The 21,661-nt window shown below is 47.7% G+C and overlaps 1 protein-coding gene and 1 pseudogene across 4 annotated transcripts; both read right to left on the minus strand.

Moving 5' to 3' along the window:
* Window positions 1-7,817: 7,817 nt before the first annotated feature.
* Window positions 7,818-8,998, minus strand: LOC125526698 (annotated as a pseudogene).
* A 5,167-nt stretch (window positions 8,999-14,165) lies between these two features.
* LOC125526701 (casein kinase 1-like protein HD16) lies at window positions 14,166-21,068 on the minus strand. Of its 4 annotated transcripts, XM_048691340.1 has the most exons (19): window positions 20,608-21,068; window positions 20,090-20,398; window positions 19,889-20,011; window positions 19,385-19,501; window positions 19,136-19,209; window positions 18,984-19,053; window positions 18,835-18,890; window positions 18,684-18,755; window positions 18,494-18,588; window positions 18,172-18,244; window positions 17,970-18,099; window positions 17,628-17,843; window positions 17,404-17,534; window positions 16,641-16,815; window positions 16,466-16,556; window positions 15,700-15,857; window positions 15,133-15,321; window positions 14,907-15,007; window positions 14,166-14,621 (listed from the first exon to the last, which is right to left on the minus strand). In XM_048691340.1, the coding sequence occupies exons 1-18, from the start codon at window positions 20,833-20,835 to the stop codon at window positions 14,948-14,950; spliced, it is 2,367 nt and encodes a 788-aa protein (XP_048547297.1). In that variant the 5' UTR covers window positions 20,836-21,068; the 3' UTR covers window positions 14,166-14,621; window positions 14,907-14,947. The 4 variants fall into 4 exon arrangements, with proteins under 4 accessions (XP_048547297.1, XP_048547298.1, XP_048547299.1 ...); XM_048691341.1 differs by lacking the exon at window positions 14,166-14,621 and having other exon boundaries at window positions 14,633-15,007; window positions 20,090-20,383; XM_048691339.1 differs by lacking the exon at window positions 14,166-14,621 and having other exon boundaries at window positions 14,634-15,007.
* Window positions 21,069-21,661: the final 593 nt, after the last annotated feature.

Here is a 21,661-nt window from a genome sequence, read left to right on the forward strand (position 1 = left end):
CAAGCAAACGGAACACAATCAACCACGTGCAAAGCTCAAACAATATGATGCAAGGATGGTATGCTATGCAGGATGCGATGCGGGATGCATATGCAAGATGTGACAAGGAATGCATGAACCTGGCCTCAACTTGGAAATCCAAGTGTGCCACTGGAAAGATGAGATGAAATCGCTTGAAAACGATATAAAGAACGCTGGAATCGGAGTTACGGTTTTGGAAATGGCAATCAATTCAAATATGGCCACGTTCTGCGACTTACAGCAAGTAGCCATCTAAATGCAACAAGATGAACATGCTACAACACTCAAACATGGCATCAAAATACATGGCAGGAATCCAATCATGATGCTTAACAAAAGTCTAGCACTGAGCTACGGCCAATTCATACATTAACAGGTTCAAACAAGCATGGCAAAAATGCATTTAGCAAACAGATCTCAGACTTAGTGAAGTTAACACTTGTCTGGAATTTCAGATCAGATAGCACTCTTCGGAGCAACAAAACTATATGCTACAGGACCTGAACATGGCAAAGTAAAGCATGGCATGGAGCTACTCAAAGATCTTAACAAAAGTCCCTTAGTGACCTTGAGCCAAAAGGGATCAGAAAATACATTTGCAAGCATGTGAATATGGCAAAAACATAATCAGTTCTCGGACTTGGTGAAAACTGGAACATGCTGAAAACAGATATCAAGTAGGCATGTTTACGAGCTCGATGCACTCACTACAGAGCAAGTCATGACAATCTAAGCATACACCCATCAAGAATACACAAAATGCAAGCTAGACATGGCAAGAACAATAACATAGCATGCACGGATCAACTACAACATCCTCGGCAAAATCGCTAACAAGTAGACAATCTGCCCGGATTCACAAAATGACAAAAGTAGAGCTCGATTGACTCAAGCTAGGATGCTCCATAATTGCAAACAAAGACATGGATGGATAGAGCACTACAAGATTAACAAAACATCCTTACTGATCATCCTCAAAAGAGGCACGGATCACTAGGAAACAACATGAACCTATGGACATATGAGATAAACAGATCAAGGACTTAGTGGAAATGCTAAGTCACTGAAATCAGCATTATCAAGTGCCTCACTTTGCAAGCTTGTGCTAGTCACCACACACATAACAAAAATACATGGGTTGCACCTTTGGAAAGATGGCAAAACCCTTAACAAAACATATGTAGAGCTCATGGGCATATCATGCACACAATAATTATGGCAAAAATGACAAACATCTAAATGGAGCAGCAGATCTGACAATTATCTCAAGTAGCACTCTTCTAACAGCATTTTGGGCATCAAGATGAACTCAAATGAAAATAATGCAATGAGATGAAATGATGTACTCTCAGAGACGAACATTTTGATATGCTATATGCCCAAAACGGAGCTACGGATGCGGAGATACGACATGATGAACAGGAGCAAATAAACTAGGGTTTTGGGCAAAAAGTCAACCGCCTCGTCTAGATCTAGATCCGCTAGCACGCGAACCAAGGAGATCGCCGGAATCGGAGGTGGCCGCCAGAGTGGAGGTAGGGAGCCGGATCCGGAGCGCCGGTGGCCGGAGGGAGACGCCGGGCGGCGCGGGCCGGCGATGGCCGGGGTCGGCGCGGTCGCCGAGACCCGCGGCGGCGAGGCGGCGATGGCCGTGGAGGTCGGGACGGGCGGCGGTGTGCGGCGGCCTGCGGCGGCGTGTCGCCGGAGACGGCGATGGAGGCGGCGGCCGCTCGAGGAAGATGGGCGCGGGGAAGGCGTCCTGGCGGCGCGCGGCGGATGGGCCTCGGGGGCCCGGTTCGGGCCTCCCGGGCCGGCGGCGGGGAGAGATCCGGCGGGACACGTGGCGCGACGTGGTTGGGCAGGCGGTGGCGGCGGACGCATCCGGCGGCGGCGGAGATCCGAGTTTTAGGGTTTGGGAGAGGGGATCCGCGAATTTGGAATGGGGGAGGTATATATAGGCATAGAGGGAGCTAGGAGAGTCCAAATGAGGTGCGGTTTTAGGCCACGCGATCGTGATCGAACGCTCTAGATGATGGAGAGGGTTTTGGTGGGTTTTGGGCCAAATTGGAGGGGTGTTGGGCTGCAACACACACGAGGCCTTTTCGGTGCCTCGGTTAACCGTTGGAGCATCAAACGATGTCCAAATGGTACGGAACTTGACATGCGGTCTACCGGTAGTAAACCAAGGCCGCTTGGCAAGTCTCGGTCCAATCTGGAAATGTTTAATCCCCACACACGAAAGAAAGGTAGAAGTGACCACCGGAGGAGAACGAAGCGCCGGAATGCAAAACGGACAACGGGGAAAATGCTCGGATGCATGAGATGAACACGTATGCAAATGCAATGCACATGATGACATGATATGAGATGCATGACAACGATAACAACACATGGAGACAAAGACCCGAACCCGAGAAAATAAAATAACTTAACGCCGGAAACGGCAAGAGTTGGAGTACAAATTGGGTAAATCACATCCGGGGTGTTACAGTATGTGTGTGTGTGTCTCTCTCTCTCTATCTCTCTGTGTGTGTGTCTCAAGGGTCCGCAACTACATGTCGATAGCCAACTGGCAACTAGGGTGTGTGTGTGTGTCTTTTTGTCAAGGGGTCCCCAGTTGCAAGTTGACCATCAACTCGCAACTACAGTGTGTGTGTGTGTGTCTTTTTGTCACGGGGTCTCAAGTTGCATGTCAAGCATCGACTTGCAATTAGGGGTGTGTGTGCTTGTTGAGGACCCCTAGTTGCAACTTGACCATCGACTCGCAACTACGGTGTGTGTGTGCCGAGGGTCCCCTCTCAACTAGACGGTTGTGTGTTTGTTGAGGACCCCCAGTTGCAAGTTGCTTATCGACTCGCAACTAAGGATCTCTCTCTCTCTCTCTCTCTCTCTCTCTGTGTGTGTAGAGGGTCACTAGTTGTATGTCGATAACCGACTCACAACTAGGGGTGTGTGTGTGTGTCTTTTTATCAAGGGTCCCCGGTTGCATGTCGGCCATCAACTTGCAACTAGGAGGTGTGTGTTTGTTTGAGAACCCCCAGTTGCAAGTTGACCATCAACTCGCAACTAGGTGTGTGTGTGTGTGTCTTTTTGTCAAGGGGTCCCCAGTTGCAAGTTGACCATCAACTCGCAATTATGGTGTGTGTATGTCTTTTTTTCTCAAGGGGTCCCCAGTTGCATGTCGAGCATCGACTCACAACTAGGGTGTGTGTGTTTTTTGAGGACACCAGTTGCAAGTTGCTCATCGGCTCACAACTAGGGGTGTGTGTGTGTGTGTGTTTATTCATGGCCTCCAGTTGCAAGCTTATCATCCACTTGCAACTAGGGGATGTGTGTGTATGTGTGTGTGTGTTTTTATTCATGGCCCACAATTGCAAGTTTACCATCAACTCGCAACTAGGGTGTGTGTGTGTGTGTCAAGGGCCCGCAACTGCATGTCGATAACCAACTCGCAACTAGGGGGTGCGTGTGTGCGTGTTTTGTTGTGGCCCCCAGTTGCAACCCGCTCATTGACTCGCAACTAAGGATGTGTGTGTGTGTGTGTGTGTTTATAGAGGGTTACTAGTTGCATGTCGATAACCGACTCACAACTAGGGGTGTGCGTGTGTCTTTTTGTCAAGGGTCCCCAGTTGCATGTCGACCATCAACTCGCAATTAGGAGATGTGTGTTTGTTGAGAAACCCCAGTTGCAAGTTGACCATCAACTCGCAACTAGGGTGTGTGTGACTCTTTTTGTCAAGGGGTCCCCAGTTGCAAGTTGACCGTCAACTTCGCAACTAGGGTGTGTGTGTGTGTCTCTCTCTTTTTATCAAGGGGTCCCCAGTTGCATGTTAAGTATCGACTCGCAACTAGGGGTGTGTGTTTTGTTGAGGACACCCAGTGGCAAGTTGCCCATCGACTCGCAACTAGGTGTGTGTGTGTGTGTGTTTATTCATGGCCCCAGTTGCAAGTTGATCATCAACTCGTAACTAGGGGATGTGTGTGTGTGTTTATTCGTGACTCACAAGTTTACCATCAACTCGCAACTAGGGTGTGTGTGTGTGTATGTCTCAAGGGTCCGCAACTACATGTCGATAACCAACTCGCAACTAGGGGTGTGTGTGTGTGTGTGTCTTTTTGTCAAGGGTCCCTAGTTGCAAGTTGACCATCAACTCGCAACTAGGGTGTGTGTATGTGTGTGTGTCTTTTTGTCACGGGGTCTTCAGTTGCATGTCGAGCATCGACTCGCAACTAGGATGTGTGTGTGTGTGTGCGTGCCGAGGGGTCCCCAATTTGCATGTCGATAACCGACTTGCAACTAGAGATGTGTGCGTGTGTGTGTCTTTTTGTCAAGGGGTCCCTAGTTGCATGTCAAGCATCGACTCGCAACTAGGGTGTGTATGTTTTGTTGAGGACACCCAGTTGCAAGTTGCCCATTGACTCGCAACTAGGTGTATGTGTGTGTGTGTTTGTTCGTGGCCCCCGGTTGCAAGTTGACCATCCACTCGCAACTAGGGTGTGTGTGTGTGTGTCTCTCTGTGTGTGTGTTTATTCGTGGCTCACAATTGCAAGTTTACCATCAACTCGCAACTAGGGGGTGTGTGTGTGTGTCTCAAGGGTCCGCAATGCATGTCGATAACCAACTCGCAACTAGGAGGGGTGCGTGTCTGTGTTTTGTTTTGGCCCCCAGTTGCAACCCGCTCGATAACCTTTTTGTCATGGGTCATTATTTTTTTATAGATCCCAATTCCATTTTTGATAGATCTTTTGTTCGTTTTTGATGGAATAAAAATTTACAAGGTACTTTTCCATAAGAGAAAAAAAGGATTTCTACTTTGTTTTTAATATAACTGCAATTTTTTTAGCCCCTAGTTTTTACTGTGATCAATATTGTATAGTCATTATTTTTTACACAAACAACCTAACTCTATTTTTGTAGGAGCATACAGGCCACTTTGGTTCAGCTCAGTTCAACTCAGCGCCGCAAATTGAACTGTAGAACCCGTCGGCTTGCTGGTGAATTTTGTGTAGGTAAGGTTGGGAACTAGGGGGGTTGGGTAGTAGGGGGATGAGGATTTTGATTCATTGAACTTGAGCCAGGAATTTTTTGATAAAGACTGAATCTGTTAGAGAATTTGTTCAGTAAGACTGAATTTGTTAGATTCATACCAGCTGAACATCATGTTTGTGATACTAAATAATGGGAGGAATATATATGAATAATTGAAGTTTCTCTCTCTCTGTTTGTTCTCACTTACTGCATACTGTATCTAATTGTACACACACTGTATGTAAAAGATTCAGAAAACTGAATTATTGGTTCAGTCAATTTATCTAGATCTCTCAATCTCTGCTACAGCTACCACTTCTGACATCTAGCTAAAAAATATGCCACACACTGGATCTAGATATGAGTTTTTTTGTCTCTCTTTATTTTTGCCACAACACAACTGATTCAGGCTCTGATCTAGATGCTGTTTACTATCAATTTTTTGTCACAGACCAACCACCAATTTTTTTGTTCCGTCAAGAAAGAAACAAGCAAAAGCATGCTGATTTTCAGATGGGGTTCAGAAGAAGCATATCACACAGAAGGATCTTGAAAGGAAGATTAAGAAAACCCACCTTGGTAAGAGGCACCACTCCCCACATTTTTCTCTCTTGCAAGTTTCTCTGTTCCTTTGTCCCAGATCTTCAATTTCTTGTGTGTGTGTTCTTTGTGGTGGTGACAGGGGCAAGATCATCATCACCTGACAAAAAGAACGCCCCACTTTTTTTGCCATCTTTTCTATCAAGCTTGTTTACAAGCAAAGTGCCCAAAATTTCTTTTTTGAGACAAGAAGTGCCCACACCTGGAGTCGCACAAGGCTTGGTCCCAAGAATTATTTTTTAGAACAAACAAACAAGCCCACAAACAAAAGGCCTGGGCCAGGAAACTTGCCGGGAGTGTGGGTGGGTGGAGGAGGAGGAGGACGGCCCAGTCTTGGAAGCGTCAAACTAAAAAGGACGAGCAACGACGGGTGACAAACAATCGAACAACGGAACGAACAGGTGGGATCGAGAGGGCTACAAATAGGATGAGGTCATCTTAGATGTGACATAATTATGTCACATCTAGATGTGTCCTAGACAGACCCAAAAAAGATGTCACGTATCAGGGCGCATGACCCTACGACCTGTCGGTGTGCCTCGGGCCCGGGCCTTCCGTGCTTTTGGAGTCAGTTTACCATGGTAAAAATGAATTTTCTAAAAGACTATGTTCAACAAAATATCAATGTGGCTTTCCACCCAAATAACCTTCATGTGATGTTGGTGCTGTCCCGCGGGGGACAAGGGTGGATTTTTATTTTGAAACGGAGGTAAAAGATTTGTCTCATCGATTAATTAAGAAGAGAATCACCCAGGTAATTGATGAAAAATCGGACGAAAATCGATAAATATATATAGACCACATGCAGATCGCTAAGAAACAAACTCTATGATGCCATGATCAACCCAACAAACATACATAACATGCAACAACCACAAACCCTCGCAGTTCTACGTCGCAAAGAAATCTTCAACGAAACTAAGGTTGAATACACCGGACGCCACCAAATCCACAGAGACGAGCCAGTCAGAGATGAAGGACGAAAAGACTGAGTATCCTTCATTAAGTAGCCGCGGACGCCTTACCAATGGGTGGATTCGTAGTTGCATCTGATGATCGGCTAAACATGTGTGGATGCAGCAATGCCTGAGGCATATGCATTATGACATGGACTTCTACTAGAAAGATTATATTAGAAGAATATATAATGGAAGAAAAAGGAACATTTGTCTACTAGACAGAACATTTTGCGTGTGTACCCCTTTGCTCGCTCGCACCCAAGGCACCCAGCTGCCTAGGGTTTCTCGTGCCTCCCGCCGGCGCCGGCGCCACTTTACCTCGTCTTCTGTGGTTAGGACCATGAAGGCGTGGTAGATCTCGGTCCTTGCTGGCGGGATGGCTCTGTTTTTATGTGTTTTTTTTAGTTTTGTTAGGGTTTATGTCCTGTTTGGAGAGGCGAGGCAGTGGCGACTCTCTGAAGATGGAACAAGGTTCTCCCCGCCTAGTCTCTGTCGAGGTGGTGCTTCTAGCGTCATCAAAGGCTGAAGATGGAATAAGATTCTCCCTGCCTAGTCCCTGTCCCGGTGGTGCTTCTAGCGTCATCAGAGGGCGTGTGGAGGTTTGCCTTCGGCAGATCTCATCGAATTCGGTCTTAGGCGGCTGTCTTCGGTGGATCCACGTGGATCCGGTCTTCGTTCGTTTTTGTTTATGTATTTACAAGTTGGTCACTTCTGATCTATGCGTCTCTTCATCGGCGGCGGTTGTTGTTCTGGTGCGCTGGTCCTATGGGGTCTAGTACGACGACTTCCTGACTATCTACTACAACAAGGTTTGTGTGGCGCCGATGAGGGAGAGCCTTCAGCTAGCTCCAGTGCTTGTAGTCGTCGCTAGGTGGTCTATGAACCTGGATGCAATTTTTTACTTCTCGCGTTCTTTGTACTACTAACTTAACCGTGGATAAAAAAATCAAAAAATTTCCTCGCAAAAATAGAAGATTATAGGCAGATGGTGATAATTTGTTCATTAGTATACTGCCACATCATATGTTAAATAAAAATGGGAAGCCGGTAACAATGTTTACCCAGCGCTAACAAATATAAATAACTATCAAATATAAATAAGTACACTTATGAGCGTTTACATGATTTGAGATGCATATATATGTTTAACGGATTACAGTATAAAGCATGCAGCCCCAGGAACAGAATAGCGGCAGTAGACGTGAGGCTCAGGCAAGCCACTTGCCAACGCCTTGGATGCAGAAGCGGAGACAATCTACAATGGTGCGTGGGTATACCATCCCATTAAGGACCGGATTCCATCTGCTTCCACCTGCAATATTGTACCCCTCAATCTGGTCACCACAGTCGTTTCCCAGGTAGATGGTATCAGCAGTGACAAAGGAGGGGAAGGCCTTGGCTGATACGGTAATAGCGCGCCACTTGCCCATGAACACGGCGCGCCCATCGAATCCCTTGGCTGGGAGCAGAAGCCCAGCTCTCAAATCGACTCTGTAAACCTCGTAATTCCTGTTATACTCACTATCCCGGCATGGCGTTCGGCGCACCAGCATCAACTCCCCGCCATTGTCCACCAGGTGAAGGCCGAGCGCCTTGAAAAAAAAATGACTTGGTCCACTCAACGACCGCCTGGAGCCGTGGCGGCCGCTGATCCGAGCTGGTCGTCAGCACCATGACGCCCCTGTAGTCGGTGCAGTAGAAGCGTCCCGCAAAATGCAAAGTCGAATACAAAGTTTCATTGTCGACCACGGTCCAACTCTCATCACCGGGCTTAGCGACGGCCAGCTTCATGGGATTTCGGAATCTGACTACCACCATGGAGGCGTCGGTAGCAAGGCCCACGACAGACGCCCTGATTAATTTTCCCATCTCGGGGCCACCCCTAGATCGATGCTGATCTGGCCTCAGGAGCGCGGTCATCGGGGGGAGATCGGTGAGCTGGTGCGCGAGAGGGTTAAGCAGGCGGACGACCAGGGTGCGCTCGTGGAGCAGCAGCAGGAGGCCTTCAGGGGTGAGCGCGAGCAGCGTGTGCTCAGCGAGCTAGCTCTCGGAGGTCCATACGGATGCACTCGCCCGTAGAAACGTTAAGGAAGCGATGGCGGCGGGGCCCGGCAAGTGCCTTGTCAAGCATGATCCACTGGCGGGGGAGGAAGCGACCGTCCAGGCCGCCGGTGCACGGGTCCGGCGAGCACCGCCGCCACGGCCGGCACACGGCGCGGAAGCGGACATAGTCAGCCACGTCGCTGGCGAGGCCAAGCTCGGCGATCAGGCCGGCTGGCCCGTCCCCGAGGCCTGCCCAGTCCCTTGCGCAGGTACGTGGGGGGTCGCAAGGGGGGCGCGTCTGCTTTGCGCGGCGCCGGCACGGGATCTTGGCTCGGGAATCCGCCATCCGACCGGCTGCCACCGTTTATTTGCGTGGAACTCCGGCCGATGGGATTGCTTTTCTAGGTAGCTCCCGGCTGAGCACATATGGATGGGGAGTCGTATTCGTATACGGTATGGTTTGGTCTCGTTCTCATCTGCCTTTAGATACTGCTGGATCGGAGATTACGTTACTAAACGAGAGATTACGTTACGAGCAAGGTTACGTTTGCTAAACGAGAGATTACGTTACGAGCAAGGTTAACATATGATAGGAAAACCTGCAACTACCAGCCCTTAGTCTTCAGGGAGGCCGACTCTGGCGCGCCATAGACGTGCGTGTGATGTTACGTGGGCAGCCTCCCCTTGTATATGTACTCCCTCGAGTTTTGTTTTGTCTGCATATATATTTTGTGAGAAGTCAAAATACCTCTACTTTGATCGAACGTATAGAAAAAATATTAACATTCATAATGCCAAAACAATAGTTTTAGATTCATTATGAACTGTAGTTTCATAGTGTATATATTTGGCATTACAAGTGCTGATATTTTTTAATATAAATTTGGTCAAATTTTTCAAAATTTGACTTGACATAAATCTAATACGCAGAGTAAAAATAATCGGAGGGAGTACATGATATATAATTCAGATCAATACAATGCGTGGGAATTCAGTAATCTTCATGGCAACCAGAGCCCATGTCTACCGCTCCTGCCGGCATCGTCGGCACCTTATCCTGTTGCTTTTAAGGGCATCTCCAGCCGCGTCCTAGGAAGGCCTCCTCAAGCGATTTTTTCGCGTCGGCGCCAAAAAAACGGCCCAGTCGCGCCTCAAGGAGCCCGATTTTCGCCGGCCTGGGCCGAAAACAGCGCCGGCGGACCCAGGCCGAACCCGGCGCGCTGGGGGCGCCCGGGGGCGCCGGGGCGAACTGTTTTGGCGCGAAACAGCCGCGGGCCAGCCGCGTCAGCGACACGACGCCTCGTCTTCCCCCAACGGCCTCGGTTCCCGTGGGGAATCAATGCCAAGGCTGCCGCCGGTCAGCCTTACCATTGATTCCTCACGGGCGGCGCGTCACGGGACGGCGCGCCGACGCCTCTCCTCCCTCGCACGCGTACACACGGGTACGGCGCGGCTATATAGCCGGTGGCCTGCACTCGCCTGTGCCCACACCAGCCCCGCCCCTCGCCGCCGCCCAGCTCCTCCTCTCCCTACCTCTCCCGAGCGCCGCCGCCCAGCCCCTCCCTCTATCTCTCTACCTCTCCCGAACCCGTCGCCATGGCGGAACGCTTCCCCGGAGACGAGGCGGCGGCCAACGGCTTCGGCCGCCGTTCGCTCCGCGAACAGGAGTCCTGGCTCCTGTTCCAGGCGAACATCCCGGCGCCGCCGGACATGCGCGCCGGGCCGACGGGGTGGAGGCTCAGCGCCGGGGGAGTGCCCATTCCCCCATTGCCCGACGCCGTGGCGAAGCCGAAGTACTTTGCCGAGGAAGTCGAGGTCGTGCGCGCCTCCCTCACCGACGCCCAACTCTCCCTTCCCCAGTACGCCGCCGACAACCACGCGGCTTGGGCGGTGTATTTCGAGCGCCGCCAGCAGCAGCGCTTGGCGTCCATCAACGGCGCGCCGGTGGTTGGCGGCCGGCAGAACAGCGAGGGGCGCCACCTGTGGTGGGGCGTCCCCGGACGCACACTCGAGGGCGTGCTGACGTACCTCGAGGGCGGCAACGACCCGCCGTTGGCGTACCTGGCGAGGGAGGCCGCTCCGGCGCAGCACCGACGCGCCGGGCCATGGGCGCCAAGGAGGTTCGGGTCCTCCTCCTCTTCTTCCTCCTCCCGATCTTCATCGGACTCCTCCGGCACTCCGGCCCTGCTCGGCGTCAAGGCCGAGCCCGCGGCGGAGACGCCGCTCGGCCGGCGCACTCGCAGCGCCGGCATCGTCATCAACGAGGGCGGCCGGCGCGCCTACTCGTCGGCTCCTCCTCCGCGCTTCGTCAAGCCAAAGACGGAGCCGGGGCTCGCGCCGGTGAAGACGGAGCCGGGGCTCGCGCCGGTGAAGAAGGAGCCGGCCGCGCCAGTGACGACGGAGCTCGATGACGACGACGCGGCCCTGGAATGGGCGCGCAGGGACTCCATAGCGATGGAGAAGGAGCGCCTGGAGAAGGCGAAGGAGCGCCAACGCGCCGCCCTGCTTCGCTTCGCGGAGCGTCGACGCGGCCGCGACGAAGGCGGAGTCGTCGTCATCTGCGACAGCGACGACGACGACGATGATGCGCCGCCACCAGTCCGCCATGGCGACGCCGGACAGGGGTCCAGCAGGGGCGCCCGCGTCAAGGAGGAGAAGGCCGACGACGACGATGGCGGTGACGGCGGCGACTTCAGTCAGTTTTTCCTTTAGATTAGTTTATGTATACGTGCTATGTAATGAAAATCCACGAACTTCACCGAAATGTGCCGAAATTTATCGTGTTTGGCCGAATTTTATCGTGTTTAAGCCGAACTTCGCCGAACTTCTTTTATTTTAAAACGTGCCTGGGGCGGCCCTGGGGCCGACGGCTGGGGACCAACTCGCTCCCAGACCCAATTTTTATGCCGGCTCACCCCCAGGCGGCGATTTTAGGCGCCCCCTCGGGGGCCAACGGCTGGAGATGCCCTAACGCACCAACTGCTTCAGCTGCCGGCGGCTCCCCTCCTTCTCTTCCCTCCGACACCCTCCCACAAAGCCCTATGCCTCGCGCCAACGTCAACCCTTCCCAGCATGATCCCCTCGATGATACCGCTGCCCTCCTCGTCTCCCAGTTCACCTCTGGTGGCGCTCACCCCCTCCCAAATCTCTCGGCGATTTTAACATCACCCGGTTCATCCCATACAAGCTTGATTCCACAACGAACAACTACTCTCGCTGGCGCCGCTGCATGCTGTTTTTCCTCAACCGTTTCCATGCACGCGATCACGTCGAGGAGGAGATTGATCTGGACGTTACCAATTGCGCCCGGTGGAGTGCAGACGTCGACATCGTCCTCTAGATACACACCGCCGTCTGCGACGACCTCGTCAACATCATCATGGACAACAACGAGTCCACTTGCACCGGCTGACACACCATCCGTCTGTTCTTTCTCAACAACCAGACGGCGCGGGTCATGTACCATGACGCAGCTCGCCGGAAAGCACCGCAAAACCTACTTCTGTCGTACTGCAGATCCGTCCGAGGTATCCTGTGGGCTGCTGCCGCTGGGATCTAGGCCGACAAAGAGAGGTCGACTCTGGGAATGCCCCGCCGCCGCAGTTCCCAGACCCCACGCAGGCGAAGGCCTCAGGCGGTGGCGAGACGAGGAGGAAGTTGGTCGAGACCTTTGGCGGCGCGATTGGATTGCCCCCGCGTCTCCTGAGCGGGGGCGGCCCGAGGGGGTGTTTCCGACCTCCTCTTCTTTGGCACGCTCAAGATTAAAGCAGCTTGCTCCGACGTGCCTACACAACTTTGTGGGTAGTCCTCACATCGCCGATGGGCGACTCCTTCACATGGACACCAAAATTCCAACTCATCATGGCAGAAAGGGCTACTACACATAGGGCTTTGTAGAGCGATCGATGAATCAATAACATAAGTCTATCCACAGGTCTCTCAGTTGAACACATCATCAAGTTCTTCAAGCTTTTGACCAGCCCACAAGAAGTGAGCCTTACTGAAGAGACCGACGACAAAATCATTTGGAAATTGGAAGCTCACTTCTTCTTTGGAATACTCGGCATCCTTGATCTACTTCACTCAACCTTTTTTTTGTCGGGCTCTCCGCTCAACTCGACGCTTCGATTACCACTCACATGAAGCCAGCGACATGGAACAGGTGGGCACTGCCGAAGCATTTTATTGTGTGGTTGATCTTTAAAGACCATGGCCGACTGGCAACAAAATAGTGGTTGACCGAATTATGGTTTATGCCAATTGTGCAAAAGGCAGCTTGAGTCAGAGGCACATCTTCTTTTCGAGTGTAGATGTACAACACACATTCGGAATGAGGTGAAGGCCTGGCTCGGGCCTATGTTGACATTGACGCTTGGAGAAACCTCACTATAGTCAAAGAATTGTGGCTATCCACGATCATTGTCAATGGGAATGCAAGGAAGGGCTTGGCAAATTTCAAATGAGAGCGGGGTCAAATTTCTTTTGAAGTGAGAAAACACTAGAGTTTTTACGATCGCTTCATCTATGCTAACCGTAAGATAAAGGCCGATGCCAAACTTTTTCGGGCTCGCGGGTTCTAAGAATTTGAGATATTTGATGTCGCGAGGTATGTATGTTACATGAAACCTTTATTCTACTTTTTGTGAACCCACTTATACGGGAAAGATCCATCGATGCACTTTGTATGGCGGTTGTGTGTGCAAAGTTCCCGTAATGGTATCGAAGATCAGATTAGAAGTACATATCATGGAAAGAAATGTAGAAAGTCCAAACCAGAAGTATGTACAATGGACGGAAAAGGAACATTTGTCTATACAAGACATCAATGATTGTAGACAAATGGTGATAATTTGTTCATTAGTATACTGCCACATCTTATATGTTAAATTAAAACGGAAAGCCAGTAACAACGTTTACTCAGCACTGCGTTTGGGAGCCAAAGTATTTTTGTAGTTTTTAAGGAGTACTGTGTTTTCTGAAAAAACCTTGGTATTCAATACTTTGAGTCGTTTGGATAAAAAAAAACACTATAGTTTAACAAACCGTGGTATCTCTAAAACTGTGGTATTTTTGTAGTATAAAAAAAAGGTCTGGACCTCTTTTTAAAAAACTGAGAAACGTTGACTGGGTTGTCTCTCTGTGTCCATGTTCTTTTGGCCATTGACGCATGTGACACCTAAAATCGATAGCTAGCCGATCGATCTATCTGGCTAGAGTGGCGCACATACACGTACAAATTACGACTTAGTGCCGGCTGACTATCTTTGATTGATTACAAGAGATAACTCTATACATATCCTTCCTAGCATCTACTAGGAGAGAACATGCCCGTACAAAGCTGCATGCATACGGTGGCGATTAGCACAAGCTGACCGATGAGTGTAGCTGCGTATGCATGCAACAACGTAACAATCTGTGCAAACCAAAGAAAACTGAGAAAAGCTGCCACTTGCCAAACACCTTGGCGGTATTATCGAAACTGAGAAAATCTATGTTTTTCAGAAACTGGAGTATTTGTTGCCCATCTATTGAAATACTGAGGTTTTGAAATACTATGGTTTTGAAAAAACGGTGTTGCCAAACTAGGCCTAACAAATATACTCCCTTGTTTGAGATGCATATGTTTAACGTGGTCTGATACACAGTGCATAGTAACTACTGATATACTCACAAAGCATGCAACTCCCGAACCAGAATCACAGCAGTAGACGTGAGGCTCAAGCAAGCCATCTGCCGACTACCTGGATGCAGAAGCGAAGACAATCCACAACACTAGGCGGGCATACCGACTCATCAAGTCCGAGACTGCATGTGCTTCCATCCGCAATATTGTACCCCTGAATCTGACCATCACAATCGTGTCCCAGGTTGCTTTTCTAGATGGCTCCGGGCCAGGTACGTACGAAGAGTTGTATTCGTATACGGTATGGTTTGGTCTCGTTCTCATTGTTCCCATCTGCCTTTAAATACTGCTAACCGAAAAAAAAAAGGCTTTAAATACTGCTGGAGGTGGCGATGTCTTTGCCTCCTGGCAACTATAACACACACATTTGCTCAGAGATCGAAACGATACACATTTTGGCAAACCAGACATTAGCTCACGGGCAAGGTTAACGCCTGATTATAAGGAAAAGATAACCAATGTTTCTTTGCAATAAGAGCAGGTCACTCACTACTGCAAGAGGCACCAAGGCCAACCATTTGCAACTCAAAATACCAAAAGGAATCCCACCAAGGCCAACGTTAGAACTTACTGCAGAAGTTCGAACTCGAGTGAATTCGCAGCCGTGGAGGTTCAACACGCAGTTCGCCCGTGGCAGATCGAGGTGATATATAGGCCCTTCGCCCATTGCTCCTGAAATATTTTGGTGTTCCGAGGTTAGGTTCACGCAAGTAAACCAAGTGGGCATGCATAGCAATGAATGTGGCACTGGCGCCAGATTTTGAAATTCATCCAGTCAGCAAAACATGCAGGTGTACCTTCGTAGCCTTGCTGGGGAAATCAGAAGTCAGAAAAGTTTCATCCACTGGTTTCGTCTTGGACTCCTTGGCTATGCTCATGATAAAAGCGGTTTGGTCAGGCGTGGCTGCGCATGATGTTATTCTGTAACCGGCACCATATCGCTGATGGATTCCTTCACTTGGATACACAAAGTCTAACTCAACAGCCTGCAGGATATGCAACACAGATTCAGTTTCACATGACATGATCACATCGGGTCATTGACCTAATATGTACGAAAATTCAGACTCCGCACCACCCTAAACAATTACTGATCTTTGGTTCAAAAAAAAGGAAGCTGCACAGAGCACCAGTTCTCTAAGGTTAACTCTTAACTGAAGGCATTCTTGCAGCAGCATATGTTTGCAAGTAGATATTTCACATGCAAAGTTCAGACAGCTAGTTGTCCAGAAATACAGAATTTAAAGCCATTTTAATGAATGCTCATCACCGGTAAAATTATAACATACAAGGAACCATTAAAATAGTGAAAAGGATTATTCACAAATGATTTATCGCAAAGGAGTGCAAGCACATGTTTTGACCTGGTAGGAATAATCGGTGTTCCTTGACGTGACAACACCCCAACGGTTCCCAGCAGTACCCATACATGTTACATGAAAACCTTCTTTCCACTTTTTATTAATCCACTTATAAGGAAAAGATTCACTGACTTTGTATGACTGCTGTGTGTACGGAGTCCCTGTAATGGTATCAAAGATCAGATTCGAACTATACATGGAAAGAAAGGGACCAGCGAGACATCAAGGATGTAGACAGTAGACACAATTAGGATAAAGTCATGTCACATGTAAATATCGAATATAGAAAACTGGCAACTGTTAAGTTCCATGTACCAACCACTAGAATCCAAAAGTTCAGATCCGTCAATATGAAATTCAGACGAATACAACAAGCCAAGGCTCCGTTGAGAAAACCATTGAAGATACAGTAGGAAACTGGCAACTGTTGAGTTTCATATACCAACCACTAGAACCCAAAAGTTCAGATCCGTAAATATGAAATTCAGACGAATACGACAAGCCAAGGCTCCGTTGAAAAAACCAGTAAAAAAGAAATACCATCCAGAAGAACATTTACTCTTCGATCCACTGCAATCTAATGTGGTAATCTCTATTGCTCTAACACCACAAAAGTTGTGTGATCAAACATTTATGTGATGCATCGTATGAAAGCATACTACTTTGTCTCATACACATAGCAGTATCCTCTTCAAACATTTAATCTTCATAAAAGGGAGCAGTTTGAACAAATGAATAGTTGTCGACAGAGAGCAGGTAATTCACAAACCTTTGGACATCACAACCAATGAGCTTCCATTGGTTGCTCCAGCTATTGCTGTTATGTAAAAGTTCTTCTCCGACTGCTCCCTAATCCAATCCTACATACGAAGTTAGAAACAAGATAGTGTCAAGATTCTGGATTATCAAAATTCCAACTAGAGAGGACATACAAGGTACCACACCTTCTGTAGGAAATTTCGTGAAAGATTGAAAACTTGAGAAGAAAAGCCGGTCCCAGTATCCATGATGACAGTCCACACATTTTTTAAAGAAGCTATACAACTAATGAACACGCCATCTTCATAACCTTTTTGTATGTGCTGATGCAGCCTTGAATCAGCTATATTATAGTGGCATCTATCAAAGGCAGAAGAAATATCTTCACAGTTACATTAGTTAATACCATATTTGATTTAGGAAGGAGATAAGACATTGATCAATCACTATTGAAATAGGCACTAGGCAGGCCTCAAATGTCTCGAACTGAAGAACAAGCGAGTGTAGCCAGACAAATAGGAACTACTTAAGTTTAAAACATAATAAGTGAAAACCAAACCCTTTCATCACAAAAAACTAGCATGAATGGCTTAGTTACAGAAAAGCATAATAGTATAGTTTTGGACAGATACTTTTATAGGGATACCAAGTACAATTAAGGTCATGAATGTGGATAGCATCTAAAAGTGGAGTTCACACCAAGAGATATCACAAGTTTGCAGCATGAATCACCTCAATGTAGTTCTTTTGTTTCACCACATTCACCACAAGACATTAACTGTACTCCATATATTTTAAATAAAAATTAGAGGTATAGAGTCATATGCTCATACAATCCAACTATTTCGAGCTATCTAATGCTTGATGTCTGGTATTGAGAAAACGCCTGAGCATGCAAACAAAAAAAGTGAATACTGTTTCACTATTTTCATGTTTGAAAAGAATTACCGCTGCGTCATGTTCCGCCTAGCACTATAAATCGAAATCCATTGAGTTGCTGGGCTCCCCAACCGAACTTTTTCCATAGGCTGTTCATCTTCTTCAAGATTTACAACAATTCTTCCACGTTTATGTCCAACCTATAATTTGCACAGCAGAGGCATGGCCAAATATAATACAACCGAAATAAAATACAGAGCATGGATTCATGTTGTGGATAAAGCAGTACAAACCTCTAGACCTCCAGCGATCCTGATGGGTCTTGAAACAGGCCCGATAATCAGATCATCAAAGAGAGAAACAAGTTTTTCGTACTTTGGCTCTTCATCAAATTTCATAGTAGTAACCAACTCAAGAAAATGTTTGAATGGGGCTGGACAGAAGCTACACAGGACCTCTGGAGAAGTCTCCATTTTCTTCTTACAAACAAGAAAGCTCTTGTTATCTCCCTGCAGTAATAAGCCATCAACACAAAAGTAGGTTCCCGCAAAAAAAAAACACTAAAGAAGGTTGAAGAGAGCGAGTAGAAAATATTAGTAAAGCACCGTCGACTCGTCGAGAACATTGAAGACTACCTGACAGCCTTGCCATGGCAAGCTTCCTCGTAATAAAAATATAAGGCTGTATGCTAGTGACTCCAAATCATCCCTCCTACTGCCCGTACGACCTAAATGGGCATGGACGCTAGCATATCTAATTGTTCCCCTGGGAAATGTCAAAAGTAAAGAAGTTAAATTTGTACCATAAGTTTGTACAGAAAAAGTAGTAAGAACAAACCTAAATATGTCTAGCCTCTGATCATACTGAACATGCATACTGGATGATCCTCTTTTCCATTTCCAGTTAGATGCTGAAAAAATTTAGTATCAAAAGAACCATGTGAAAAACGGTAGTGAGGCATGAAATGCATCAACATTTCCCTCTGTAAAGAAATATCAGAGCGTTTATATCACTACTTTAGTGTTCTAAATGCTCTTATATTTCTTTACGGAGGGAGTATAAAGTAAGCCAATTCCTCTGAGCAAAGTGCATAGTGCATTGAGAACATCAGACTGAATATCTTCATGTACAGATGAAACTACGGTGTGTAATTGCATACCTAAACCAAAATTAATGAGAAAAAGCTTCTTTTCTTGAGCAGATCCAGGCTGACCAAGCAAAAAGTTTTCAGGTTTTACATCACCATGTATAAAGCTGGCAATAATAAGAGGAACAGCAAGTGTTAACAACGCGGAATGAAAAAAAATACGGGAAATGCATCTCAAAAACATCAAATGGCTTCAAAGAACCCTTTGGAGTGAATCTTCTCAAGAATTGATATGGCGTCGATGGCAATACAAGCAACCTTTAGAACTGACATCCTGTTAGGGGTGTAGATACTTTCAGTAAGAAGTAAGGAGAACAAAGCAGAGGGAGTGAAGATTGATAAGATAAACTTACTCCTGTCCTGGTGAATGCCAAGCATTCCAGAGGCTAGGACCAAGCAGGTCCATTACCTGAAATTACGGAATGATGATTCAGTGAAAAGATCATAATGAGCTAAGAGGCCTTTCTGAATGCATATTTTTTTTCCGGAAAGTTAAACTCACAAGAATGTAGTAGTCTCCTTGGCAACCCTTGTAGTGTACCGATGGTATGCCATAACAACCATTGAGAGCCCTGCTAACATAAGGATAAAAATGCCATGCTCCACCAAGAATTATATAAACGAAAAAAATGGATGAATGTGTATAGTTCTTACTGATAGACTTGCCACTCATATGGGGGGTCACAGCTACCTTCCCTGCTTCTCCGATGCACAAATTTCAGTGCAACCTACACGGTATTGATGCAGGAAAGAGTTCTTTAGATGAAGGAGGATTTCGCTTAGCCTCTGCATTGACTGATGCACAAAGCAATGTAAATTAAAATGGAATACAGATAAGATATTGATGAATCACGAACAGATTTGGTGTCCATCTAAGGCAAGTAGATAAGAAAGAGATGAAACCTCGATTGCATTTCGACCCTTGTATCCTCCACTGGGCATACCTAATCGTCTGCCAACATAGACCTTACCACTCAACTTCTTACCAGTTATATATATTGGGGAGTTGCCTACTTCAACCTGCATCGAATAGTTTGATCATATACGAACTGTTATGGAAGTAAAATTCATGTATATAAACTGTTATTGCTAGATCAGTTACATGTCTAAGAGTAGCAGCATAGAACCGTTTTGGTGACAACTGAGGAAATCTGAACACATCTAGCTAGATCCACATCAGATCGCTTTGGGATTTTTTTTTCTCGCCTACGCATAGCTTTGGTCTTATATGATTTTGCTAGTTGTGGGCGTGTTTTTTGCGTGCGTGTGACTTGGTGTTGGCTGTGTGCATCCTAGCTATGCAGAGGCCGGGTGTATGCTCATTGTGTTATGTATCTTCTTGATGCTTCATTTTGAGCCAATAAAATTCACCCTTTGTCGAAAAACAATCAAATTAGGAAGGCATACCCTCTCTGGCACTGGTGGGATTGCCGTGGCTTTGTCTATGGCGATAATTTCTGGGGGGTCGTTTCCACTAGGCTGCGAGGCTGCTTGGCTTTCACTTCGGTCAATCGCAGAACAATTAAGAGCCTACATATAGAATCAAATACTTGATCAATCAGTGTGAAGAAAGGGAGTGTGCAGACCAGAAAATGAAGCCAAGCATACCCTCTCAGCCTGTGGCGTTATCATGGCTTCACTCGCAAATCTATCGGCAGCTCCGCGATCTATTCCCAAATTTGCAGGTTCCTTGTTCAGACCGTGGTCACCTGCACCGGCTGCCTGTCCAGCGACGCCTTCAGGGGTGTCCTCGCGAGGCTGCTCCTGATCGGTATGCACATCATCACTAGGCCTCAACCTCTTGCCTCTAGGATTGGAAGCTGGCCCTCCTCTTCCTCTTCCTTGGGTAGCGGCGCCACCACCACGCCTTCCGGCTCTTCCCCGTGGAGCCACATTGCCAATCTGATTGCCCAAAAGCTAAGAAACCCAGGTAAACAATCAGATACCGGGAGGAAACTTAATTAGTACTATTAGCGAGAGGAGCACCGATCGAACAGCACATCTAACAACGGTGATCCCGCCATTTTTTCAGCAGTAGCAGCGTCGATGAACAGCAATAGATTATAGAAGCTTGCAACTGTCGCTGACGGAAGAGAAAAAATAAACAAAGGGGAAACCGTCCGTACCCTTTCAGGCAGCCGCGTCATGGCGGCATCGCCTTGTGCAGACTGTGAAGTTCCGTCGGCGGCGCTTTCACCGCCCCGTCTCGAGCGATCAGCAGCCCCGCCGCCGCCCTCGTCGTCGCCAGCTGGCCTGTTCAAATCAAGGTCCGGCCGGGCGGAAACCGAGCCAGGCGGCGCGGCGCCGTCGCCGGGGTCGCGCATGGACGGAAGAATGGCGGCGGCCTCCGACATGGCAGCGTACAGGGTCGGGAGAGAGGGTTTGGTGAGCGGGGAGGCGGAGGATGGTGCCTGGAGGGTGGGATATAGCAGCAGCTGCCGCTGGGTGGCGGGCGGTGGAAGGGCGGTATTGATGGAGGCGTGGAGGGAGCAGGAGCTGCTGCAGGCGGCGGCGAGGGGCAAAAGAGGGGGATGACATGACCGGCGCGCCTTGGAAGTTGTGGACAAGCAATGCCGTCGGGTGGAGTGGAGACAGCAGACAAGGCTTGGATATGCTGCCGTGTGCGTGCGCAGACCCATCATGGGCCCACCTTTGTATACAAGTGTTTGCATTTACCTGGCAAAAAAAAGTAAAAAAGAAGTACAAGTGTTTAAAGGTGAAATACGCAGTATTTGTTTTTTTAGGGGATATAAATATAGGGCGTTTTGGATCTCGGCCTCCATGAAGGCCGAATTTGTGAAGAATTCAGAATTTGAAAATTTTGGTTTTAGAAAAGACTGAAAAAATTGTACAAGTAAACAAAGGATGTGAGGTGTATGTGTGTAAAATTTCAGGATGAAATACGTTAAAATGTGACCTGTATAAAAAAGACAAATTCATGGTCTGAGAGGATGAATAGTATCATCTGTTAAAATATTTCAGATTTTTTTTCACAGCTCTCATTTCAACGTATTTCATCTTGAAAATTTACAGCTATGCATTATGCCTTCATGTATATCTGTACTTGTTTTAGAATTTTTTGAAATATGAAAATATGAATTTTAGTTTTTGTATTTGGAGGCCTTCATGGAGCTCGGCCTCCAGAAGCAATTTCTCATATACACAATATTCGTTGGATAG

Source organism: Triticum urartu, unplaced genomic scaffold (genome assembly GCF_003073215.2).
Source record: "Triticum urartu cultivar G1812 unplaced genomic scaffold, Tu2.1 TuUngrouped_contig_1482, whole genome shotgun sequence".
Lineage (NCBI taxonomy): Eukaryota > Viridiplantae > Streptophyta > Magnoliopsida > Poales > Poaceae > Triticum > Triticum urartu.

Excerpts from the sequence above, each read along its gene's own strand:
- LOC125526701 (XM_048691340.1), bottom strand. The coding sequence starts at position 20,835 with ATGTCGGAGGCCGCCGCCATTCTTCCGTCCATGCGCGACCCCGGCGAC. Across the intron at positions 19,502-19,888 it reads TCCCACCAGTGCCAGAGAGG|GTTGAAGTAGGCAACTCCCC; the intron begins GTATGCCTTCCT and ends TATTCGATGCAG. Across the intron at positions 18,245-18,493 it reads TCTCATTAATTTTGGTTTAG|CATCTAACTGGAAATGGAAA; the intron begins GTATGCAATTAC and ends AAATTTTTTCAG.